Below are 24052 nucleotides of genomic sequence, written 5' to 3' on the forward strand. Positions count from 1 at the left end.
TAACTTCTCCCCCAACATAGTTTTCTACTAAAGATAATATTTTTCTTCTTTTTTGTCCTTGTAGATGATACTTAAGTCAAGTAATAGTAAATAATTGATTTATTATGAACAGAATGCATTTTCTCAACTTCTTTGGCATACGCTTTTCCTCTCAGATTACTTTAGATGGTCAGGATATTCGGACGCTTAATGTAAAGTGGCTACGAGAAAATATTGGTATTGTGAGCCAGGAGCCTGTTTTGTTTGCAACAACTATAGCTGAGAACATTCGCTACGGCCGAGAAGATATTTCTGATGCTGAAATTGAGCAAGCAGCCAAGGAAGCCAATGCTTTTGACTTTATATCTAGACTGCCTGATGTGAGTTCACGAACTTCTTTTGAGTATAAGAATGAAAGGTCTATTTAGGCCAGTGTCCTGCTTCTGAGAGGGAGAGCATGGGAATTCAAGTTGTAGTATAACTTCCCAAAATATACTTACAGCCTCCAGCAGCTTTCAGTTCAGGGACTTTCTAGACTAGAAATCATGCCTTTGTTTGGCTGCCATCAAAGGATTTGTGCCTAAATCTGGAAAAAATGTCAATGGCTTAACTCAGGAGAAGGGAAGCTTTGCAGCTGTATTACCATCCCTACCCATCTCACAAGGCATGGGAAGAGTTGGGCTTCTAAAGAGAAGATCCAGAAATCCAAAACCCTTTGTCAGGAGCTGTCTGCACATTCGGTAGGAAATGGGGAGTGGAAGTAAATAAGTATGCCTTGAACCAAGGCCATTTTTAGCAGCTGGGATCTTGAGCTCTCCCTCTGCCTGAGATTCACAGCTTTGAGCCCTCTCCTAGGAGTAGGTACCTTACTCCTTTCAGGGTGGGGGTGGGAAGTGAGATCAGTCATTCAAAACACATCCTCAGGAACGGATGGTGACATGTTCTTCCTTTTGATCCTGCAGTTAAAAAGATGCAAAAAAAGTGCCCACCTGGGATTTGATGTAAAATTCTTCTACTACCTTAGAGAGCTTGGCCCCCATCTCTCAAGCATGTATCACTTCTAGCATGTCAGTCTGTTCCAAGGTTTCTTCTTCTCGGGAAGAGTTATTTGATGTTTAAGAGTAAATATGATCTACATAATAAAACACTGCAGTGGACTTTGAGACTTGCCACTTTGGAGCGAGCGACAGTGAGCAGGAACCAAGCCATGGCTCCAAGGGGGTGTCTCGGGTTCAGAGCAGGCAACGTCACAGGTCCTGGTGGGTCCTTATGATCCCAGCCCTGTTGGAAAGGTAGGCAGTCCTCAGTAAACACAGAGATGCCTTTTACAGACTTGTCTTGAGAAAACCCAGGGTTTGGAGCACTCTCTGAGCAAGCAGTGAATATCAAGACTTTAAAGAACTGTAAGGTCAAAGTTAGGCATGTAAAGTATGTGATGGGGGTAGGAGGGCTTGGCTAAGGGCTAGATGGATGGATGTAGTAGCATGTTTACTCTGCCCATGCTCAAGTCAGCCAGATAAAGCTACGTCTTGTCTAGAAACAGAGTACCTATGATGGCACAGAGAAGTGAGGATTTCATTTGAGATGTCCCACAACTTTTGTTTTCTTTTCTCCTTTCTCAGAAATTTAACACCATGGTAGGGGAAAGAGGGGCTCAGCTAAGTGGAGGACAGAAGCAGCGAATAGCTATTGCCCGTGCCCTAGCAAGAAATCCCAAGATTCTTCTTCTGGATGAAGCTACATCTGCACTCGATACTCAAAGTGAATCCATAGTGCAAGCAGCTCTCGACAAGGTAGGTGTAATGTTATTGAAGCTACCAGTCACCATGAAAATGTACAGCAGCACTTAAGAAAAATTAACGTACATTTTTCAGTGCAGGTTTCCATTGGAGTCAAGAACACTGGAAAAAGGAATTTGGATAGATGTTTCAATTTCAGTTTTTTAACAGGGAGTTTATACAATCAAAATTTTACTTCGGAATCATGTCTGTTTGGGGTTTTTTAGCACACTTACAGTCATGTGTAACTATAACTTAGGTTTTCTGCACTCCCTTCCTCAAATCATGGTTGTTCATTTGCTGGTGAAATATGGATGACATCTTATCAAGGCAAGGTGTGAGGACTGAATGGCCTTTTTTCAGGTAGATTATAGAAATGTATAGTATAGTTGTTCTTCATTGAACAGTTGCTTCATAATTTTCAGAAAGCTCTTGGGATTTTGCCATTTTCTTTCTTCACAGAGACTGAATACAAATCACAGAACAAAAACAGCCAGTTACAAATACTGAGTCTCTGCCCCGCTCATGTTTTTTATCAGCCCCACAGCTCTAGGGTGGGTGCTACTGTGGAGCAGAGCTTTCAGAGCTTGTACCCTGTGCCTCTGTCCCATCAGCTCAGGGTCCCTTCCTCGCAGTCCTCCTTCATCAGCAGTTTCCACCAAGATGTAGTGGAGCCTAAAGGCTTTGGTTAAAAAGGAAATTCATGGTTGGGCTGAAATGTTTTTTCTTTTATCTAATATTTATTTTAATGTATTTTTAAAAGCTGAGTGACAAGTCCTGACTTTCATTTCAGTAATTATGGACAGAGAGATATGGCTTACAAGTATGGCTCAAGGGAAATACAGAATTTACCACCTTCATTGCCAGTAGTTTAAATCTGAGGTAAAATGTAGCTGTTGGTTATGTTCACATGACTATACTGTTACTATCAGTATTGAGGTAACATGTGGATGCAAAAATAATATCAATCTAATCTAATTTGTATATAAATTATATTATTGTTGCAAAGTTAAGCACTAAAATATTGCAGCTTCAACCATAATTTAGCTTTCTTCTGCATGTTCTTTAATTCAATGATCAAATACTAATGTTTTCCAGAAGCTTATTGCTTCATTTAGTGCATAACATAGAGGGAGATCACTCAGTTAAGGGGACTGTTCTATATACTCTTCCTCATCCTTCAGCACGTTCCCAGAACACACCAAAATGAGCCCTGAATCATAACTTACTCATCTTTTCACAGCTTTTTGAAGTCCATCAGTATAGTCCCCAAATGGGATTTACAAATTTCTTCTGATCATCCCTGAGTGGAAAAAGTGGCGCTAATACTGTTCGTTATTTTTACAGCTGAGGAGCAGAGATATTAACCTCACAAACACACACTGTTTCTGAGCAGTCATATGCAGACGCTTGTAGTCTTCTGTCTTTCAGATAACTTTGCATCTTTTAGAGCATATTGCTTGTTCTGATCGCAGCTCCCAGCTGCAGTGGTGAAGGCTCCGCGCCTCTGAGCTTTAGGGCACAGGCATGAAAACTGCACGGTGTGACAGGCTTTGAGTGACTTGGTCAGATCCATGAGAACTTGGTGGGAGGTATAGGGAAGACTCCAAATCTCCATGGAAGCATTCATCTACTGAAACTGTCCTCATCTTCTCCACGCTCCTGTTCCTGTGCCCACATGACGTGCAACTTCTGCAGCAAGCAACTTCCAGCAGGCTCCTTGACTGCAGAACATATTTGTTGCGTGAGGTCCCCTTGGGTTTCTCCTCCTGCTGCAGGCATCAGCGAGGAGGGAAGCCGCTCTCTCCAGCAGCTGCAAGCTGGCCTGTGCTCGTTTGCTGCAGGAGGACTGTGCATGCCACTGGTCTGCATGTGGGAGCTGGAGAGGGATGGAACATGTAACCTGCAGATTGAGGCTTCAGCAGCTCTCCCTGCCAAATCCCAGCAGGTCCCTGATTTGAGGTGTAGCTTATTTCAAAAGACTGGGAGAGAGCTTTAGGGAGTGGCTAAACCCCATTTCTGACCCCAGATGTGCTCCACTTCTCTATGCTTTCCTGCTAAGTCTTGTCAGAAGTCCTGCTAATGTTATACTTCCAAAAATATGCATGGACAGTATATAAAGAAAATATCCTGTCTTTATATACTGGCTGTCCTAGCTTTATTTTGAGAAAGATCTAACTATTCTCACTGCATTTCGCTCCCATCTGTGCATACACATCAAAACACTTTATGGGCAACTTCAGCTCAGATAGTTCCAGTTTGGTAAAAAGTCAAATAACCTTAATTATAGCCTTTAATACCTGCATTGCCTGTCTAATAAGGTTAATGTTGTTTTGTCTGCCTGAATTAGGCAAGTGAAAGTGTCCTTAGACTGTTAAACAAGGGACATGAAACCAGGAAAAAAAAATCTTTGATTTTAGAAGAAAGAATCCTTTCTGAAGTTTGGATTTATTCTATATTATAAATCCTGAAAATAACTTTGTTTTATTTCTCAGCTGTTTTCTTGCACATTTTAATGTAAATTGCTTTTGTTGTTTTTCTGTAAGGCTCGGACTGGACGTACCACCATTGTGATTGCTCACAGATTGTCTACCATCAGGACTGCTGACACTATTGCTGGATTTGAGAAAGGCATCGTGGTTGAACAAGGAACACACAGTGAACTCATGTTGCAGAAGGGAGTCTACTATTCTCTTGTAATGCAGCAAGTAAGGGCAAATTTATTTCTTTTCTTTCTCCATTTCACAAAGTTGGTATGTATATTTCTCTCTGTAGTTCCTGCATGATGTCCAGCTGGCAGCTGCTCAGTCACTCTAGTCTGGGCACGGACATAGGCTTGGAATTCTTGGGGATTTTACCCATAAAAGTGTTTCACATTTACACAATCCAATATGTCAAAAACATAAGTGTGTTGAAGGCACAGACTACATAATTATGGCATAACCACAGAATTATTAGATTCCAGGTGGATTCCATAGACTACTTAAAGAAAAGAGAAAAGGGGGGAGGGGTGGAAACAAACAACACATCAGGACCAAATAGTCTACTGCTCTGCCATTACAGACTGAAATATATGTGGCCTATAGGCAATAGAGATCACATGATTGAAACAGCAGTACTCATAAGAAAAAAAGTTTACTCTTCTTTCTCCCTGCTCAAAATACCTTGTGATTATATATCCTGAATTCTCACTAGGGTTGTAGTAATAATGTTCAAGATGATGGGACATCAGAAGAAAATGAAGACACAGGGGATGAGGAATATGAGGAAAATGATGGAAATGATCTTGTGGAGGAGCTGACTCTTCAAGATCGTTTTGAAGAATCGGTGATCTCTGGGAGAGGCAGCATTCGAAGAAGATCCAGCAGATACAAGAGCAAGAGGTGCTCTTCTAAGAAACAACCCTCTGGAAAAAAGAAAAAAAAAGAGCTGGAGGTTGGTATTAAAACTTTAGTTTAGAATTTTAGTAATAACATGTAAGCATAAACACAAAGCCCATAATTTTAATTACTTTTAGATAGCTGGCTGCCATGCAACCTTTAGTCTAGTGCTATTACCATCAATACTTACCAGGCTGAGTATTTGTCTTAGGAATATGCAATCACGTACACCTTACTAAAAAACTTCATTTTAATACTGTTGACTTAGTGTGGAGCTGGAAAAAACTTATGCTGTTCATTTGTCATGCTTCATAAAATTACGTGTATTATTTCAGTGTTACTGATGTTTTAATTCTATCTAATTAAAATGAGTTGAGAGATTTCATTTGCAGGTTTCCTTACTTCCTGGTACTCACTGTTGGAAATACTGGTCGATAATGTAATCCCTGGGGTGTGCATACCAAGTTTTAAAGCACTTTGGAATATCATATTACATTTATGTCAAGAGAACAAAAATATATCAAAACCCTAACATTTTGAAGTGTATTGTAAATAAATGAACCATTATTCTCTCTCTCTCAGTCTTAGTATATCCTTTAAAACATCCAGTTCTGGAGGTTTTTAATCAGATAAAACACTTCAGTTGACAAATGTCATATAGAAATAAAAGTCATATAAGAAGATCAGGTTTTAGAATGAGACCTTTGTTTTGTCAAAGTTGAGTAAAACTTGCTCATGGCAATCAATAGGAGCAGACTTCTAGTGGGCTCTGGATCAGAGTTTAGGCAGGCAGCTCAATAGAAACTTGATTTTGTTTTTTCCTATTTTGTACGGCTTGAACCACAGCAAATTGGGTTTTTTGCATTAAATGTATTGGAAAAGTTGCTTGGTGGTTTTGGGGTTTGGATGTTTGGGGTTTTTTACCTGACTTCAGGACCCTTGAAGTGAAGAAATAAAATGTAAATTCTAAAGTAAAACCATGGATCCTTTTAAATCTATAGAAGTTAGGACCTCATCTGTAATACAACATCCAATTATTTAAAATAGTTATGGAAGCCTTAGTGTAATTTGTATTTATCAGTATTCTTTCTCACTAAAATATAGCTTCCAACTCATACATATTTCAAATAGTATGGAGGAGCTGGATCCATTCCTATTATCACAAAAAAGCCATGCAACTTCAAAAGATACTTTTTGTCTGTGTATTAATACTGCTTAAGACCTCAGAGGAAGTAGTGGGTGTTCATACTCAAGACTTCAGTATTTGTCACATTCACAAAAAAATTAAGAAATCAAGCATCCAGCAGTTGTAATTACTTCAGAAAGCTCAGCCCACTTTTATGGTTGAGGCTTAGCCACCCTCATTCAGCATCCAAAACATGGGATAAAATAACCAGGAATCAAGAGCAAATTACTCATAATCCTGCCTAATATTTTGTCTCATTTCCAATGTTTTCATTTTTTGCTTTTCCAGAACTCCCCCTGTGGAGGCATAGGCACTTGAATAAATTGGTAAAGCAGAACAGGGCACTTTTTGTACTTTTAAAGGAGATGCAGGCTAACTGACTGTTACATATGCCTCTTTCATGCTTTTGGTAATGATGCATAGGCTATAATTTGCAAAAGAGAAAGATGACCTCTCTACCCAATTGTATTACTGCCAGCCCGCTAGCATTTAGCTGGACCAGAGGGATCTTTTCTGTGCTCTGAACAGTGAGACTTTTACTTCTTTATAAAGACTCAAATGTTAGTTGCCATTCATGGTGACCAGTCCTAGCTGACTTTCAATGAACTGTCCTGGCCCGTCTCCACTCATGACTTGACCTTTTGTTAAATTTTTTTGCCTCCAAACTTTTACAGTGCAGTTGAAGTTCTAGGACATGAAACAGCAAAGCCGCAGATATTCTGTGTCTTGGCTCACTCCAAGTGTGTAGAGAGGGCTTTCAGTAGTTTACCAAGACCGTTCACTTCTCAAAGCCTAATGAACACCCACTGTCTGGGGAATTTCATATTCTGCAACTTTCCAAGGAAAACCTGCAGCTTTCCCTTTCCTGTAGGAAGAAAATCTCCCTGCTGTGCCTTACTCAAGAATCCTGGCTCTGAACAAACCTGAGTGGCTGTATGTACTGCTGGGAGTGATTGCTGCTGCTGTCTCAGGTGGGGTCCATCCTGCATTTGCTGTTATATTTGGAAAAATCATTGGGGTAAGTTGGGGGGGGGGGGGTTTGCAAATGGACATTGCAGTCCTGAGCCTCCCTCATGCTCAGCCAGTTCTCTCTATGTAACACTCAGGGTGGGATTCAGTGCTATAAATGGATCCAATGAAAAATGGATAAATGTTGGTGAAGTGACCCTCTAGAGGCAGAGCCCAGTGCAACTGCATCTGACTAGCAGAGGAAAGGAGGAGCAATAGTTGAAGCTGAGGGAACAAATTAGTGAGATGTAGGTTAAATGGAAAGCTGGACTGTCTTCTGGCCCTCAACAGAAAGTTGACTGCACACTGATTTCAGGATCCAGGATACTTGCTAAGAGAAATTGAAGTAGACAAGCTTCTTGAGATGAAGGCTGGTTTATGTAACTGGCACTCATTGTCTATGTACTCATTTTTGTGTGTTTTTTCTTGCATAGGCTTTTCAAGAAACAGATCCAGAAAAGAGGAATAAAAACACTGTGGTGCTTTCTTTAATGTTTCTTTTACTTGGAGTGATTACCTTAGCAGCATACATAATCCAAGTAAGTGTCACTACACTGAAACATTAGAAGTTCTTAACTCCCCAGCAGGCTGCAGGTATAATTCATATCAATGCAGTCTGAGAAGCAAAACACCAATCAGAACTTACAAAAACACACAGAAGTGCCAGGGTTCTTCCTGAGATATGTGGGTTTAATGGATGTGTTTACTTAAAGACATACGTCCATATTTGCTGTTGGTTTAAATAAGCCACTGAAGGCAATGTGGATTCAGCATGATTGAAATCAAAGTTGAGGGTCTGGCCTTAGAAGGCAAAGTTAAGACTGACATTTCTCATTGACAGTCTATAGGCTTTTGCCAAAGTAAGTATAAAATAGTCTCTTTCCATAGCAGATGGTCTTTTTCATACCATCAGGCAAACTCTATCGTTTGCTGTCCTCTTATGACTGCTCCACAGCTTGCAGAAAACAGTTACTGCAGATTGATGTCCATATCATAAAATCCATTGGTATGACTGCTGTGAGTGAATGTCTCTGGTAGCAGTCAGAGTAGGGGGGCCAAGGACTAGATAAGCTGATTTATCTCCTAGTGCTTCTGGGGCATACGAATAAGGCATTACAATGAACCTCTTGCCTTCTTTGCCATGTTGCTTCCTTTCTGTGGGAAAATAGAGTTTCAGGTTCCACGAATGTGAACAGCACTTTTCCCGAGACTTATATATGCACAGGGGGTTGTAGGAGACTTTTTGGTGTCATTGCTTCTGTTGTGCAGCTTTGTAAACAGAGTTAAAACATCAGATGAGAAAATATGACTCTCTCTCCTCCCCCAGGGATTCATGTTTGGGAAGTCTGGGGAAATACTAACAATGAGACTGCGCTCTTTGTCCTTCAGAGCATTACTTCAGCAGGTATGAGTTATGCAGCTAGGGTATCACAAGAGCCAGATGGCTTTTGCAGACCGTTATAAGGCACACATTGGGTTTTAATTGTGTGGTCTGGAGAAAAGAAAACAAAAATATGTCTCTTCTACCACTAGCTTAGGAAAAAGTACAACTTTTCTGAAAATCTCCTAATCCATGTGCAATTTGGCTCGGTGCAGCTACCGCAAATAGTTTAATTTTGAAGGACTGTCATTGCAAATGTGCGTATTTCTGGCATGCTAGTATGCACACAGTTTGCAGCTGTTTATTTGTAGCAAATGAGCAATCTGATAATTTTTTGCTGCAAAAAATTCAAATTGCCCTATTGCATCAAGAATTACCCATGAGAAGAATAAAGTTACTTATATTAAACCCTTCCTGTTAATTTTTGCGAGTTCATGTTACTTGCATAGAAGTTTTGAGAATGCATAATTTGGCACCCCACACAGCCATTGGGGACAAGAACCTGTGTGTTCATAAAAACATCTGAAAGGACTAGGAGAGGAAAAATTAGTGACTAAAAAAAAAAAACAAAAAAACTGCCATAGCCTTTGGAGGTAAAAGGGCATCATTTCCTTTCAATATGTACAAATATAGATGAGCAATTGCTCTTCTATAGTTAATGGAATAGGTAATTTGTAAGAAGAGAATAGTTAACCTCTTCAGGCCCGAGGAAGGACTGAGTGAAATGGGTTTATAATAAAAGTTTCTAAATAGGCACATTCAGAATAACATCACAGCTAATAACACTTTGATTGTGAACAATTAGATGTTCACAACATAATAAGACTTTTTAAGCTTTTTCTTTTAGTTTACTTGGAAGATGCTGTCTACAGAGGAAGAATTTTGCAGTTAGCCATCATGACTTGTATTTCCATTTCCCCATATGCTAGCTGAGCTGGAAATGTTTGTTCATTTTACTAGTAATCCTGATAGATCTGAAATATGTTAAGAACATGTAATTTTTTGAAACAAAAAATAGTGTATTTTCTTGCAGGAGGTTGGATGGTACGATGATCAGAAAAATGCTGTTGGTGTTCTGCTAACTCGGCTTGCTACAGATGCTTCCCAAGTCAAAGGGGTATGCTGATTCTTTTTTTGTGTGTTTATTAAATATTTTTTTTCCTTACAAATATTAATTGCAATTGGCAAAGGACACTGAGATTATTTCAGAACACAGGTAGTAAATCTACCCCACAGACTGGCAGATGCATTTACATAGCATGCTGTTGACACCTTGGAAATGGCTTCCCAGCTGATAATTTATGAGAACTATCAAAAATCCAGCAGATGTTCATGTACCTTTCATTTCCCTCCCTAGAAGTCTTTAAGCTAAACATATAACTGTAGACCACTTCATCATGCAAAGTGAAATCTTCATATGTGCTGGGGACCAAAATCAGTGGACCCCAGGTTTTAACACCCTATGATGGGGTGTCACCTGAGTGCTGTGAAAAGGTTGCATCTGCAGATGGTAGAAACCCTTACTGACCTAAATGAAGAGAATTCTTCTTCCCATCGCCACCAAACGTGCTTCACACACAAGCAGACCAAACAGTAAGAAAAGGCCCAGCATTAGTAAAGAACACTAGGGAGGGCGATGGCCAAGGGAGGGAATGACTCAAGGCACTGGTATGGGAGAGGTGGCCACTGGACACTGGCAGGAGAATATGGCAAATTCTGCACAATTCTTCCTACTGCTCACCTCATCAGCAGTCCCTGACCATCTGCCAGATGTCTCTCTGTTTCTTCCCTTCTTGAAAAAAAGAAATCACTGCAGCTCTTGTGGAGGAAAAGTTTACTGGTTTGTTTTAAGATGTCTTTGTTTCCTTCAAATTTGTACATCAAGAACCCTTTAATCTCTACATTTTTCAGTCATTGTAGACTTTTGTTTCTCTCTCCTGTCCTCCTGCTGTATGGGCTTGTAGTGAGAAAATAGTCCTTGACAAAACTTAGTCATTTTCATCTTTTAAAGTTCCAGTTTCCTTCAGTGGCATTGAACTATATCACCCTGTCAGGGCAGTAGAAAGGAGAGGTGCACAGGGTCCCCTAACTACAAAAGCCAGTTGAGGGCATGAATTGGTCTCCAAAGCTATTGTGTTCTCTGGAGCGCTACAGAGTGTCAGTAAGTACGTACCGTGCCTCACGCTGCGCTGGCTGAAGTTTCCAAATCCATCTTTATGTGCAGCCCCTAGAACATATGGCAACAATTCACCTTGGCATTGGTTTAATTATTACTATTTTAAATTTTATTGAACAAGAAAAGTCTTTTCAGGGCAGGAAAGTCTTTGGCAAAAGAGAGAAGAATTTTTGCTTCCCGCCCAAGGATTTTTGTTTTTTCCATCAAGCCAAATTTTGGAAGATGAACTATTTCCACAGGGCTGTTTTCAGACCTTTTTTCTGCAGATCAGAGCCCACCCGGAGGCTGGATGCTAATCATCTCTCATTTTAAAAGTTCTCGATGAAAAGGTTATACAGGCTGGGAGGAGACAGGAGTTCTTCAGTATGAGTTCATCTTTCCTGCTCATTATCCCACTGAGATAAAGCATTTCTGCAGGGTGGCCAAATCCAGATTTTTTTCTGAGAACCCAGCCCCAGGTGCAGCAGTGTGAGAACTTGAGGATGAGTAGTTTCCACCACTGTTAGTGGGACGGGTCAATGGATAGCTGTTGTTAGAAGGAAGGCCCTCTTGCCTAATGCTGGGCACCCAACTGCCAGTCTGCCCTACGGTGACGGAGGCCAGAGTCTTCTGTGCCTCAGGTAGCGTGGGACATCCCAGATACGTATTTCATTTAACAACTATCGTGACCAACTGTTTAGACTACTTTAACCTCGCTTAAAGGCGTGAAGGCTGGGTACAAGGAAAGTCTAAGAATGGTTACATAAGTAGGTGTATAACATCCACGCGTGTGACCGTGCATGGTTTCGTTTTCCAGCTGAACCACTGGCTTTGACTATATAGCAATTTGAAGTGGTGATATAAGTAACAAAAAGAAAATCTAATGATGGATATTTGGGGGTTTTCTTAGGCAACTGGAAGCCGACTTGGACTGATGACTATGACTGTCTTTACCCTTCTGACTGCCATCGTTATTGCTTTTGTGTACGGCTGGCAGTTGACTTTGCTTATCCTGGCCTGCATTCCTTTTGTTATTGCTACAAATGCTGCGAGCGTTAGGTCTGTGTCTGGTCATGCCGCAAAAGATCAAAAAGCTTTGGAAGAGGCTGGAAGAGTAAGTTCTCCAATTTTAACTACAGGGTTATGGCGTGTGATCACTTTTAAGGACAACACTGTAACTATACTACAGCTGACTCAATTATCCAAGATAAATGAAGGGGGGGGAGGACAGGACAGGACAGGGTGGGGGATGAAGGGAATGTTTATATATCCCCAAGAAAAGCAAAACATAGATAACACAAAACATCTGTAAATTAGACTATAAAAATGCATTTGAAAGCCTCCATAGCAGATTTCTGGGCAGGGACAGCTGTAACAGCAGCAGCCCCAGCACTGGTGTGCCTTGTGCCTAGGGCGAGCTGCGTAGCTCTGCACTGCTCTGTGCTGTGGCCAGAAGTGTTGCGGGGCTGAGCCACCGAGCCCTGATATTGCTACTTTTTTTTTCCATCCCCAAATGCAAACCACTCATGAGCTTAAGAGCTTGAGGGTACTCCCTTCATTCACCTGATAGCGCTTTTCCAGGAGACAGAAGCAGTCTGTGCAAAAGCGCAATCTGTATCCGGGTGACTGGGGTTTGTTCCTGTTTTATTAAACAGGGTGTAATTCATCAGGATCACAGCCCACAGGTTAGGGCAGGGGCTGCTGACGCTTCCTGCGTGCTGGCCCAATGTTCTGAACTCAAATATGTTGTTGGCTTCAGCCCCACCTTGTCTTGTGACCGTGGGGTAAATAATCTCGTTGCTCTGGGCTTTCCATCACCTGGTAATAGACCTTGATCTCCTCTCTTAAGCAAGCACTTTCTGATCTAAAATAATAAATGCTAGAGAAGAGATCGAGTGTTTAAGAGATATGTTGTAGATTGTAATTGTAAGGGCTTACCTCTTATTTGTTTTATCTCCCCATTTAGATTTCAACAGAATCAGTTGAAAACATAAGAACTGTAGCTTCACTGACCAGGGAAGAAGCATTTTATGCAAGATACATTGCTAGTTTGGATGGTCCATATAGGTGGGATTTTTTTCTTTAATAATTCTTTCTTTGTACATTTTAGTTTTTCAGATTTATTGTAAATACATTTCTTGCTGTCATGTCCAACACCCAAAAGATTGGGAAGGATATCAATAGCCGTTTACATAGTTTTGAAATTTGTTCACTTGCTATATTTTAATATACATTCTTAAACGCAGAGTGAAAAAAACATTTGCAGGATTTGCCTTTTCATTATGCAAACACTTTATAAACTGCATGCTCTGCATATGTGTTACAGAATATTGCGTTTGCCTGTGTGTGCCTAAAACGTAGGACATACGTTCACTCCATTTCAGTGTATTGCATTGATACTAGTTAACTCAGGAACTGACAGTTAGCTCCCATACCACACCCTTTATAACATAAACCAGTTTTATTCCCCTCATATTACTTTGAAACCTTGAAATGAACTTCATATGTTTCTCTTGTTTGACCTCCACTGAAGTGCATTCGCATCATCAGGGATGCCAGATTTTTCTAGCTCCATTTTGTTTAAACAAAATAGTCCCAAATCTAATTTGTTTCTTTCTTCCTTCAAGGTAACTAATATAAAAGAAGGAATTGAAAATGATGTATTGTATAACCTGTCCTCAGCCAAAACCGTGTTAAAATTCAGTGTCTGGTGAACTAGTAATACCCCAGTTATGGGCAGGATGCTCACCTGGACTGTCAAAGGTCTCTGATTTACAGCTCAGACTAGAAAGGAGATCTCCATTTCCTCAGAGAGCATCCTAAACCATGAAGGCAGAGAGTCCTCCAGACTCTGATTCAGTGTGCATTCAATTAGCTACACAAAATGAAACTTCTCCAGAGGGACGGATTGAGAAATAGAGGCTTAGTCTGAATCCCTGCGGGGATACCCAGCAATACGTCCCTGCTCCGAATCAGGATAAGAGGTCTCTGCTTGGATAGGAAAACCTGGTGGAAGCCTACAGGCAGCTCTTAGGCTGGGCTGGAGCCTACATGTTTTCTTAATAAAATGGGTCATATGTGGTAGTTACTAATTTTTTCTTTTTTTAACTGCTCTAGTGGCCTGCCCTGCTATAGAAAAGCAAAGGGAGAGATTCAGGATAGCATAACTGAGGATGAGAGATCTCATTGCTTTCTGTCCTAAGGACAGTTCCATGTCGCGATGCGGGGTGCTTTTAGGGTCTGGCAGGGGTTGTTTGTGTGTGTGCATGTGTTCTGGGCTGATTTGTTTTGTTTTCTGGAGGTGAGCTGTACTGCTTGAAAACTTTAACCCAGAAATCTGGCCATCCCCCAGCCAGTATCTGCTGTTTCTCTTTTACAAGTTATTTATAGAAAGTCTCTTCCTTTATCAGAGATTCTCTGACAAAAGCCCCTTTCTATGGATTTACCTACGGAGTAGCTCAGTGTGCAAACTACTTTATTGATGCGGCAGTCTTCAGATTTGGGGCATGGCTTATTGCCCATTGTCTGAGCAACTTTGAAAATGTGTTTATGTGAGTATACTTTATAAAATGAAAAAAAAAAAGATACATGAGAGAGCGTTTTCAATGCATGCACATTATTTCATCAAATTACAGAGGTAATGGGGTATAGAGCTATTCAGGAATTCAGTCTGGTTGGGAGTGCAGTTTGGGCAGAAGGGCTGTTTTGGGGAAAGTTGCATATTCAGGCAGTGAAGTAGCAAGTGTGTGGCCAAGCTCAGCACACCTACTCTGGAGAAGTCTTTGCTGTTTGACGTTCTTTCCAGGCAGAGGGTATTACCTAGAGAAGTGATGTAACACCACTGCTCATCTATAAAGTAGTTATAGGAACAAATAGAATTTCCTAATACAGGGTGACATCTTGGGGGGTGAGGAGCTTCAGAAATGTCGTAATCTAAAGATGCTAAAAAACTTTATTCTGAAGGTTTGTTTTACACATGAGAAAAACAAGGCATTGTTCTACCTGAAATGAATGATGCTTTGCCTTTTATTTTTAGAGTCTTCTCTTCCATCATGTTTGCAGCTATGAATGTTGGTCAGTCTGCTTCACTGGCACCAGATTTTGGCAAAGCTAGAATGTCAGCGCAAAGAATCTTTCAGCTTTTGGACAGAAAACCTCAAATTGACAGTTACAGTGAAGAAGGTGAAAAATTGGTAAGGGGGCTTGGGGTTTTTTTTAGTTTGGTTTGGGGGGAACAGAAAAATACTGAAACAAAAAAAATTAGTAATGTTTTATTGTCTGCAACTGTATTCATAGCTTCTTTTTTTTTTAGGGCGTTACAAAAGACAGACATATTAAACAGTGGTACTAACTCATTAATTTTTTTTTTAATGGACCATATTATTTCTTGTTTTCAGTCAGAAGTGTATAGCCTTAAATGTAGTTTTGCTCTGAATGAACTAAAAAAAATACTTTCCATTCTACTGACCCACATCTTAAATGATTTCAGGAAAACACTGACAATGTCAGTTACACTAACAGTTGCATTGTCTTTGTAAGGTTTTACAGGAGAACTAAAATACAATTGCATTTTTCTACTTTTTTTGTAGATGAGACTAGTTCTTTCAGAGAGAGAACAGTTTTGCCAAAAGCCATACTCTTACAACTGTGGAAACTCTTACAAGAAAAAATATGCTCTTGTGAGGTCAAAACTAACTTAATGAATAATCTGTTTTGCTCTAAGGGGCAGGCAGGGAACAACAAGGAAAAAACCAACAATTAGAAAAAGAAAAAAAAAAAAACTATACTCAAAAAATCCCCAAAAACTTGCCTCTAAATCAAAATTGTCATTAAGGAAACTGACCTCAGCACTTGTCAAATTTTTGCATGAAATGCTTTCAGATTATGTGATCTGGAAGGATTACATTTGTACATCCATCTAAGTTTAAAATGAACTTCCCGCGTAGGTTTTAGATGGTAGCCCCTACTCAGGAAGCCATAATCCAGTTTCTATAACTTTAAGCTTATACACAGGATTTTCAGCCTTTAAAGTTATGAGCACACTTACATATCTTCTTGAAGCAGGTCCTCTGGCGCAGACGTTGAAAGATTTGGCAGAAGGTCCCTAGTAAAATAAAACTTAAATGAAAATATTTCTAGTATAGACTAGACTTGAATACCGGTGATGCCTGTGACTTCAGCAAAGCAAAGCTTTGTGCCCATTAAATTAGATCACCAGCTGCTGCAAGAGCACTGTACTGGTTGTGCTGCTAGTATGCACACAGGGCTGGCTCCTACCCCAAACAGGAGAGACAATAGTATTAGTGTGTGCCCCCTTTCTTCCGCATGTGCTTAAAAATTGACCTGGCTAGAATGGCTAATTAACAAATATCATTGCTTTTTAAAACACAGCTTGTCCTTCATGCCTGTAAATTACCTACCAAAGAATTTAGCTCTGGTATCTTAATAGCTGATCTTGACCTTGTGTTACATTCATTTAAATTGTGCTACCTGCAGTGTGAGATCGGGAAAGCAAATGCTGTAGTTTATATCAAGAGTAGAAGTGCCTCAATTACATGTGTCAGAAATGAAAAATATTAAGTCTGTTTATTTGTCTAAAGATATTCTTTTCAAAGGTGAAACAAGAAACAGATACAAGAGATGCAGACAACTCCTTCTCCAGAAGGATCTAGCAACTTACATCTGCAAGTCGTCCCATAAATAATGATACTGCACTCAATCCAATATGTTATTTAAAAGAAGAATTTCAAAAGCAGTTTTGAAAATGCCCTCCCAAACTTTCTTGTCAGTTCTCTCACTTTAATAACCAGGTCTTACAAGTGTTATTATAGTTAAAGCTAATAAATGCTAATACGAGCACGTGAACTCTCTATTACTTTTCAGAGCAATTTTGAAGGCAGCATTGAATTCAGAAACGTCCATTTTGTATATCCAACAAGGCCAGAAGTTCAAGTTTTGCAAGGACTCAACGTGAAGGTTAACAAAGGACAGACTCTGGCGTTAGTAGGAAGCAGCGGCTGTGGCAAAAGCACATTCATTCAGCTCTTGGAGAGATTTTATGACCCTGTGGAAGGACAAGTGGTAAAAATAGACTTGTGTGGCTATTAATAACAATTAAGTCTACAGAACTCTTTATCTTCCAAGGTTTCAGAGGCTTTAAACAATCCTGGCAATACCTCTGGTGAGATGCCTTTTTCAGAAGTGTGGGTTACTGGGGCTGTGGTTCCAGTGGAGCTGTAGACAACCTCAAGACCCCTCTCATTGCCTGCCCTGTCCACTTCCCACACGGACCAGCGCTGGCACCCGTGTTGGCACAGTGTGCTGGCTCAGGGCACGGATGCCACCAGGGAAAAGAATGACCGTGTCAGACTGCGTTGCCTCCCCAAAGCCGCTCACAGCCCGGTCACACGGGGCATAACGTTCGTGTCGCTTGTCAGTGTGTTAGTCATCTTGCTGATACGAATTCACACGAGGGTCGTAGATACATGCTTCAGATAATACAGTGCAATCCCACAGGGATGCTACTGCGTCACCATCAGAAGGTGGCAATGGGCTTTTTGATGCCATCCCCGTTAATGGGTATAGAAAGTCCAGAGAAACCTCCTTGGAGGTTTTAAGATTGAGTTAGAGGCCTACGGCTGAGAATATTTATTGTTGTGTTCAGTTTCTTAGGGATAGGCTTTCCCGTGAGGGTCCTGGTGCTGCTTCTTGTGGTCAGTAGGGCTGGAAGGATTGCAGGAACAGCCTGTGACCTGCACTCTGTCTGCTGGGAAATGAAAGCAAAACCACACACAACATTAAAAACTAATGAAAGGAAATATTTCATCTATACTACTGGTTCTTTTCCATTTTGCATGCAAAATGTACTTGATTGCAGCTGGGAATCTAACACGTAACAGGCTTCCTCTTACAATTCGCATTTCCTGTTTGCAGTGTGTATCTGTGGATGAGCTCTGTAGTCAACCTGACATCATTTTTCTGCTGCCTTTTCTAGTTAGCAGATGGATTTGATACCAGATCTTTGCATTTACAATGGCTGAGGTCCAGACTGGGCCTGGTGTCACAGGAGCCCATTTTGTTTGACTGCAGCATCGCTGAAAATATTCGATATGGAGACAACAGTAGGGTGGTTAGTCAGGAGGAAATTGAAGAAGCAGCTAAAGCAGCAAATATTCATACCTTCATTGAAAAACTGCCAGAGGTAAGAGGTAGTGTTCTTCTCTTCACAGTGATATTAGATGTTTGGAATGATATGGAGAAATCTAGGTAATGCTCACTTACACAGATCAAATTAAAAACAAACATTTTTGTTTTCCTTAATAAGAAAAGGTATAGAATTTATGTCAAAAAATGTCAGTGTGTTTCAATCTTAAAATGCTTCTTAGTTTTTTCAAAAAACCCCAATGTTCCAATTAATAGAGTGGTAGACAAAGCAGAATGGGGGGGGGGGGGAATAAGAGGACACTCTGTACAAATAAGTCCTCATAAATTTTTTGACAGTTTCTTTGTTTGACAGCAGAAACTTCTCAAGTTACTCTGAGAGAGAGGGTTTTTGTTTGGGGTTTTTTTCCTAAAATAATTCAGTAAAACTAAATGCTCTATTTCTAATTGGATGGACATGCACAGGGAGTGTTTGTTAACAAATACGAAGGGACAATAAATCAAAAGTGAATGACATGGCATTTGACCTTCATGCCTGCCAAGAATTTAGTTCTAACAAGGAAAAATGCTTTAATGGTTTTTCACTGTAGTTCTGTGTAACTTGAAAATGATGTAATGATGCTGAAAAATATTTCATCTTCATTACTGCTAATGACATTTGGGATTCTTCAGTCACAAGTAATGCAGGATCAAGTTCTTCGTGCATATGTCAGTAAGCATTAAATCTCTAGTTACTCTTATGATTATATGCTCACGAGCAGATATCTGTGGACACCTTACTGCTGTATCACTGGTGGTACCATTCAAAACCTATTCCAGCCTTTGGGAAGTAAATTTTCAGACCAGGTATAAATATGTGTGGCTGTATATATAACTGTTTATACTAGAGGTCTTTATAAAATCTTGGCTTTATTAAAACCACTTGCACCATTCTTTTCTTTCAAGATGGAAATACCTAATCATTTTTATAGCCATGCATAAAACTTTACTTTTCTAATCTTCCTCCTCTAAGAGTATTCACAGGCCTTCTTTTTTAATTTTTAACATCCAGAAATATAATACCCGGGTGGGTGAGAAAGGAACACAACTTTCCGGAGGTCAAAAACAAAGAATAGCAATTGCCCGTGCTCTGGTTCGTAATCCTGCCATTCTGCTTCTGGATGAAGCTACCTCTGCTCTTGACACAGAAAGTGAAAAGGTGGGTAATGATTATTATGTGAAATATATATGTCTATGTACCTGGCTAGCTGATTTCTGTAGAATGAAATCAATGCAAACATGTTGCAAATGCTCAGCTGTGAAACAACAGGGCAGATGTATCCCAGTAGGTTTTCCAGCTGCAAGCTGTGAATCGAACACTAGGAAGCTGTGCATATCTACTAAATAAACAAGTAGAAAAGCCCAAAACTTTAAGTGGAAAACACCACGGGGAGCTGATACTCTTCAGCTGTCTTCCTATTAGCTGTATTTGACAGTAAATACTGAATTTGTGTTCTGAACCAAAATGGATGCCCAAGAACCCCTTTCTCAATGTCTCATCCTCATTCGATCAGTCTTGTTGACCTCGGTGAGAAACCCTGAGTTGAGTAAGGGTCTCATGTATGCAGTGACTTGTATATCTGTGTGAGATATAGTCAGGTGATAACAAAGAGTAAGAAATCAAATGTGGTTCCTGTGACAAGTGAGGGCTTTCCAGGTGCTAACAGCATTTTCACAACATCTGTGTGCAGATCGTCCAGAAAGCTCTGGATAACGCCCGGCAAGGTCGAACCTGTATCATCATTGCTCACCGCCTGACGACTGTACAGACTGCGGACATCATTGCAGTGATCCAGAATGGCAGGGTGGTTGAGCAGGGCACCCACAGCCAATTACTGGCAAAGGAAGGACACTACTATGCCCTTGTAAATGCACAAGTCTCTAATTAGTACTGTTTGCAGATTTTTTTCTTTTTTTTTTTTTTTTTTTCTGGGAAGTCATGAAAAGCTTACAGAGAATTAATGTTGGCTGCATCTGTGCTGGTGGAGCAGGGACCATGTGTTGCAGCCTGGTGGCTGTACCCAGTAGCAGTACCAGAGTATCACGGTGGTTAAGCATCATGGATAAGCAGTAAGCTGGTGTCTGTGCTTGCTTGCCCCTTGGGTTTCTTCACCAGCCAAATGCAGCTATCAAGTCTTCTTAATTAAAGATGACCATCAATTCTTACTGACTGCTGAGATTCCAAATGAAGGCATTTGTATTAAATTTAGAGAGAAAGGGTTGGATGTGTGGGTTTGTTGGGGTTTTTTCCCCACTTTATGCCACATTTTTACTATTACTGTGCTTCACATATTTCTTGGAGATTCAATATTCTATTTCAGACAATAATTGTAATAGTTACAAGCTTTCGATATAGAGATAAACTGACATAAAAGATACCATTGTTTCATTTAGTATTTTTCAGTTGCTGACCTAACAGAGTTTAATCACTCTTTGCATCCATCAGGGTAATTTCAAAAGTCTTGAAGAGGAGCTAGGCTTGCTTCTTTTAGAGTGGACTCATGTCAGCCATGTAAATAATTTCTCTTAAAAAAAAAAAATTAAAAAGTGGTTTTCAATATGAGATCCATTATTTTGAATAGGCTTGATGCTTAGGGACATGGTTTGGTGGTAGACTTGGTAGTGTCAGGTTGCTGGTTGGACTTGATGATCTTAAGGGTCTTTTCCAAACTAGATGATTCTATGATTCTATGGATAATTTTAAACATTGTTTGAAGTGTTGGCAAAACTCATTTACACATGTGCTTTAATAATTGTTTATTCCTCTGATATATTCCTCAGGGTGCTGCAATACATCCTTCAACAGTTGAAGAATATGTACGGTGTAGTCAGAGTGACTCAGCAGCTGGGTTTTTGGGGCTGGTTAAATTGCAGCATTTTAATTTTCCAAGGCTTTGCACGTGGCTTTGGGTTAGGATTTATGGCCTGGAGCAACCTGCAGTACTTTATAATTTCCACATAACTCTGCTCAATTGCAGCAGACAAAACTTACAGTAATGACTATCTCCTTTGCTCATTTCAATTGTTTTCCGGCATCAGGATCCATGAGGGGAATAAAAAACACAAAAGAAAACAAATTCTAGTCTCAGCTTTGCCAAAATAAATACAGTCACTCTCCCTCACACAGTTTTTCTCAGGGACTGTTACAAGAGTAGTTATCATTCATTCAGGCACCCCTCGTGTGACCTCTTCGCTTTCTCGTGATGTGCAGACACTGCAGGAGCTGCTGCCCTTATTACATTCCCAATTATCCAATGTGGGCTCCAATGAATTCCCTTTTCCGTTTTATGTTTCTGCACTGGAGTTAAAATTACAAACGGTAGAGTTTGATTCTCAGTTTTGAAAATAAAATGTCTTCCTTCTTGATCCAGACATCTTTGGGGGAAAGAAAGAGTTATTTTGTACTTTGGGGTTAGATGTCTATGTGTTTTTCATTACCATTGTGATGAATAATAAATTTTTGTAATATTACAATCCATTACAATCTATTGCAGCAATAATTAAGTAAGATGAAGTAAAAATGGGCAATTAATTTAAATATATAAATAGAAGAGATAACAGTCACTAAGCTAAGGCTCTGTAACGTAATGAATCATGTAACATCTGGGGCTAATTAATAGACCATCTTTGTGGAAAATACTGCAGCCACATCCATGCAGATAACAAAGAATCCAAAACATGCTTCCTTCCCACCAGCTTGGAATTATTTACAAGCACAGGAGCAAGTGGAGTGAGGAAATAGGCACTATTTAACCTGGAAGGTGCTGAAAGAGCTGCAGCATGGTCAACCTAGAAAAACAAGTTCTGTGACTTGTGTTTCCCCTTATTTGACCCTTCAGAGGTCAACATTATCTACCATGGAAAGAAAAGTGATTACATTTGCATCCCTTTTGGCATGTTCCTCACCCTTGTTTACACAGAGCATTCTCATATAATGCAATAGCTGGACAGACTCAGTACCAGCTACATATGTTAAGGATTGTTCCTTATGGAAAGGTAGGTGTGGGTTTTGGTTGCAGCCAGAAGGTACAGGTGCCAATGTCGTGATAGTGGGAGCGTGTGTGCTCCGCTCTGGGCTGTGGCAGCCAAGCAGGGAAAGAGCAGTACCTGACAGCTGTGCCTCTGGAACGTTCTCTACTCGTACGTGATTGAAAAGGGGAAATGCAAAACACAGTTGAAGTAAACAGTGTTGATTTACTTAAGTTCACAAGTGAGATGTTTTGTAATGTATGAATGTATTTTACTGATTTATCTCAATACAAACATACTAAAAGCCACCCATTTCACAGCCCTGTTTAAAAGTTCAGCTGCAGACCTGAGAAAAACACCAGACAAAAGCAAGTCCTACCCCACACAAAAGAGATGGTGAGCAAGGAAACTGAGCAAAATTCCAAACATCTGTAAGAATGACAAAAGAGCACACTGCTGCATGCCTGCTAAGACAGACTGAACTGGATGACTTTACTGACTCTATGAGAGATAAATAGATTAATATGCTCAGCTTGGAGGCACTAACAACAAACTCTATGCTCTGATGGTTTATTTCAGACCATCCAAGTCACCTTCCCAGCTGGATATGCCCATAGAGCTTGCAGACGGGCTGTGCTCTGATTAAAAGCAGACCTAAATTCAGAGACAAATGTATGTTAAAAGCACCTTTTCAGCACCAAACCCTACACTGATATACAGATCAAAAGAATTAGCCCTGACAGAAAAGAAAAACCAATGAGGACATCGTAAGAGCACAGGATTTCTTGGCCCCATGACTCTCTGTCCTGTGCTGCCATCTACCCCAGGTGCCAGACTTAAAAAAAGACTTCCTTATCTGTGCCCAAGCAGGGGCTAGTGTTCTCCAAACATGCCCACAATATGGTGGGTCACTGCTGGTGTCACTGGGGACCTTACCCCTAGAATGACTGCCACGAGGATAGTTGTCCTGGTTTCAGCTGGGATAGAGTTAATTTTCTTTGCAGTAGCTGGTATAATGCTATGTTTTGGGTTCAGTATGAGAAGAATGTTGATAACACTGATGTTTTCAGTGGTTGCAAAGTAGTGCTTATATGAAGTCAAGGATTTTTCAGCTTCTCATGCCCAGCCAGCAAGAAGACTGGAGGGGTACAAGGAGTTGGGAGAGGACACAGCTGGAACAGCTGACCCAAACTGGCCAACGGGGTATTCCATACCATGTGATGTCATTTCCAGTACATAAACTGGGGGGAGTTGGACTGGGGGCAGGGAGGGGCTGGAATCACTGCTCAGGAACTAACTGGGCATCGGTCTGCAAGTGGTGAGCAATTGCATTGTGCATCACTTGTATATTCCAATCCTTTTATTATTACTATTGTCATTTTATTACTGTTGTTATTATTATCATTATCAGTTTCTTCCTTTCTGTTCTATTAAACTGTTCTTATCTCAACCTACGAGTTTTATTTTTTACTCTTCCAATTCTCTCCCCCATCCCTCTGGGTGGGGGGGAAGTGAGTGAGCAGCTGCGTGGTGTTTAGTCGCTGGCTGGGGTTAAACCACAACAATAGTGATGAAGGAAACACATCAGCCCGTGCTTTTCAAGGAACACCAAAGGCCTCATTCATGACTAGACAAGAAGCACTTAGCCCAGACACTTGCTTTATGCCAGCACTGGTCTAAGTCTCCTATGGAATTATTAATGTATGATGTCCAAATAAGAGAGTGAAGACTTCAGAGAAGGCATTTATAAGGGATTTTGGAGAAAGAATTGTTTCTTAACCACTTAACTCCATTGTAGTATCATACATAGCTGTTAAATTTGATTAAAACTTTGCAATCATTAGTCTAGTTACAATGTTAATTACTAATGCAGACTGAAGCCCCAGAGATGGGATAAATAGTTGACAGAAACATGTGAACTAGAGAGCACAGGACCCCATTATTTTATAGCCTCAAAGAGTTAATTGTCTTCTTGTTTGCATGAGCATAGGCTTCCACCAGTCCCAGTGGGTGTGG

General features: G+C 40.4%; 1 protein-coding gene across 1 annotated transcript in view; it reads left to right on the forward strand.

Annotated features, from left to right (window-relative positions):
• Window positions 1-21466, forward strand: part of ABCB5 (ATP binding cassette subfamily B member 5) — a 36547-nt gene extending 15081 nt beyond the window's left edge. The window contains exons 14-29 of the mRNA XM_075050480.1: window positions 156-359; window positions 1602-1772; window positions 4304-4465; window positions 4953-5192; window positions 7195-7341; window positions 7766-7870; window positions 8659-8736; window positions 9746-9829; window positions 11778-11981; window positions 12834-12934; window positions 14278-14418; window positions 14904-15060; window positions 16751-16948; window positions 17862-18068; window positions 19080-19226; window positions 19759-21466. Of these exons, the coding sequence (XP_074906581.1) occupies window positions 156-359; window positions 1602-1772; window positions 4304-4465; window positions 4953-5192; window positions 7195-7341; window positions 7766-7870; window positions 8659-8736; window positions 9746-9829; window positions 11778-11981; window positions 12834-12934; window positions 14278-14418; window positions 14904-15060; window positions 16751-16948; window positions 17862-18068; window positions 19080-19226; window positions 19759-19956 (2544 nt within the window). The 3' untranslated portion in view covers window positions 19957-21466. The remainder of the gene's footprint in view (window positions 1-155; window positions 360-1601; window positions 1773-4303; window positions 4466-4952; window positions 5193-7194; window positions 7342-7765; window positions 7871-8658; window positions 8737-9745; window positions 9830-11777; window positions 11982-12833; window positions 12935-14277; window positions 14419-14903; window positions 15061-16750; window positions 16949-17861; window positions 18069-19079; window positions 19227-19758) is intronic.
• The last annotated feature ends 2586 nt before the right edge of the window (window positions 21467-24052 follow it).

The sequence above is a fragment of the Buteo buteo genome, chromosome 2 (assembly GCF_964188355.1).
Source record: "Buteo buteo chromosome 2, bButBut1.hap1.1, whole genome shotgun sequence".
NCBI classification, from domain to species: Eukaryota; Metazoa; Chordata; class Aves; order Accipitriformes; family Accipitridae; genus Buteo; species Buteo buteo.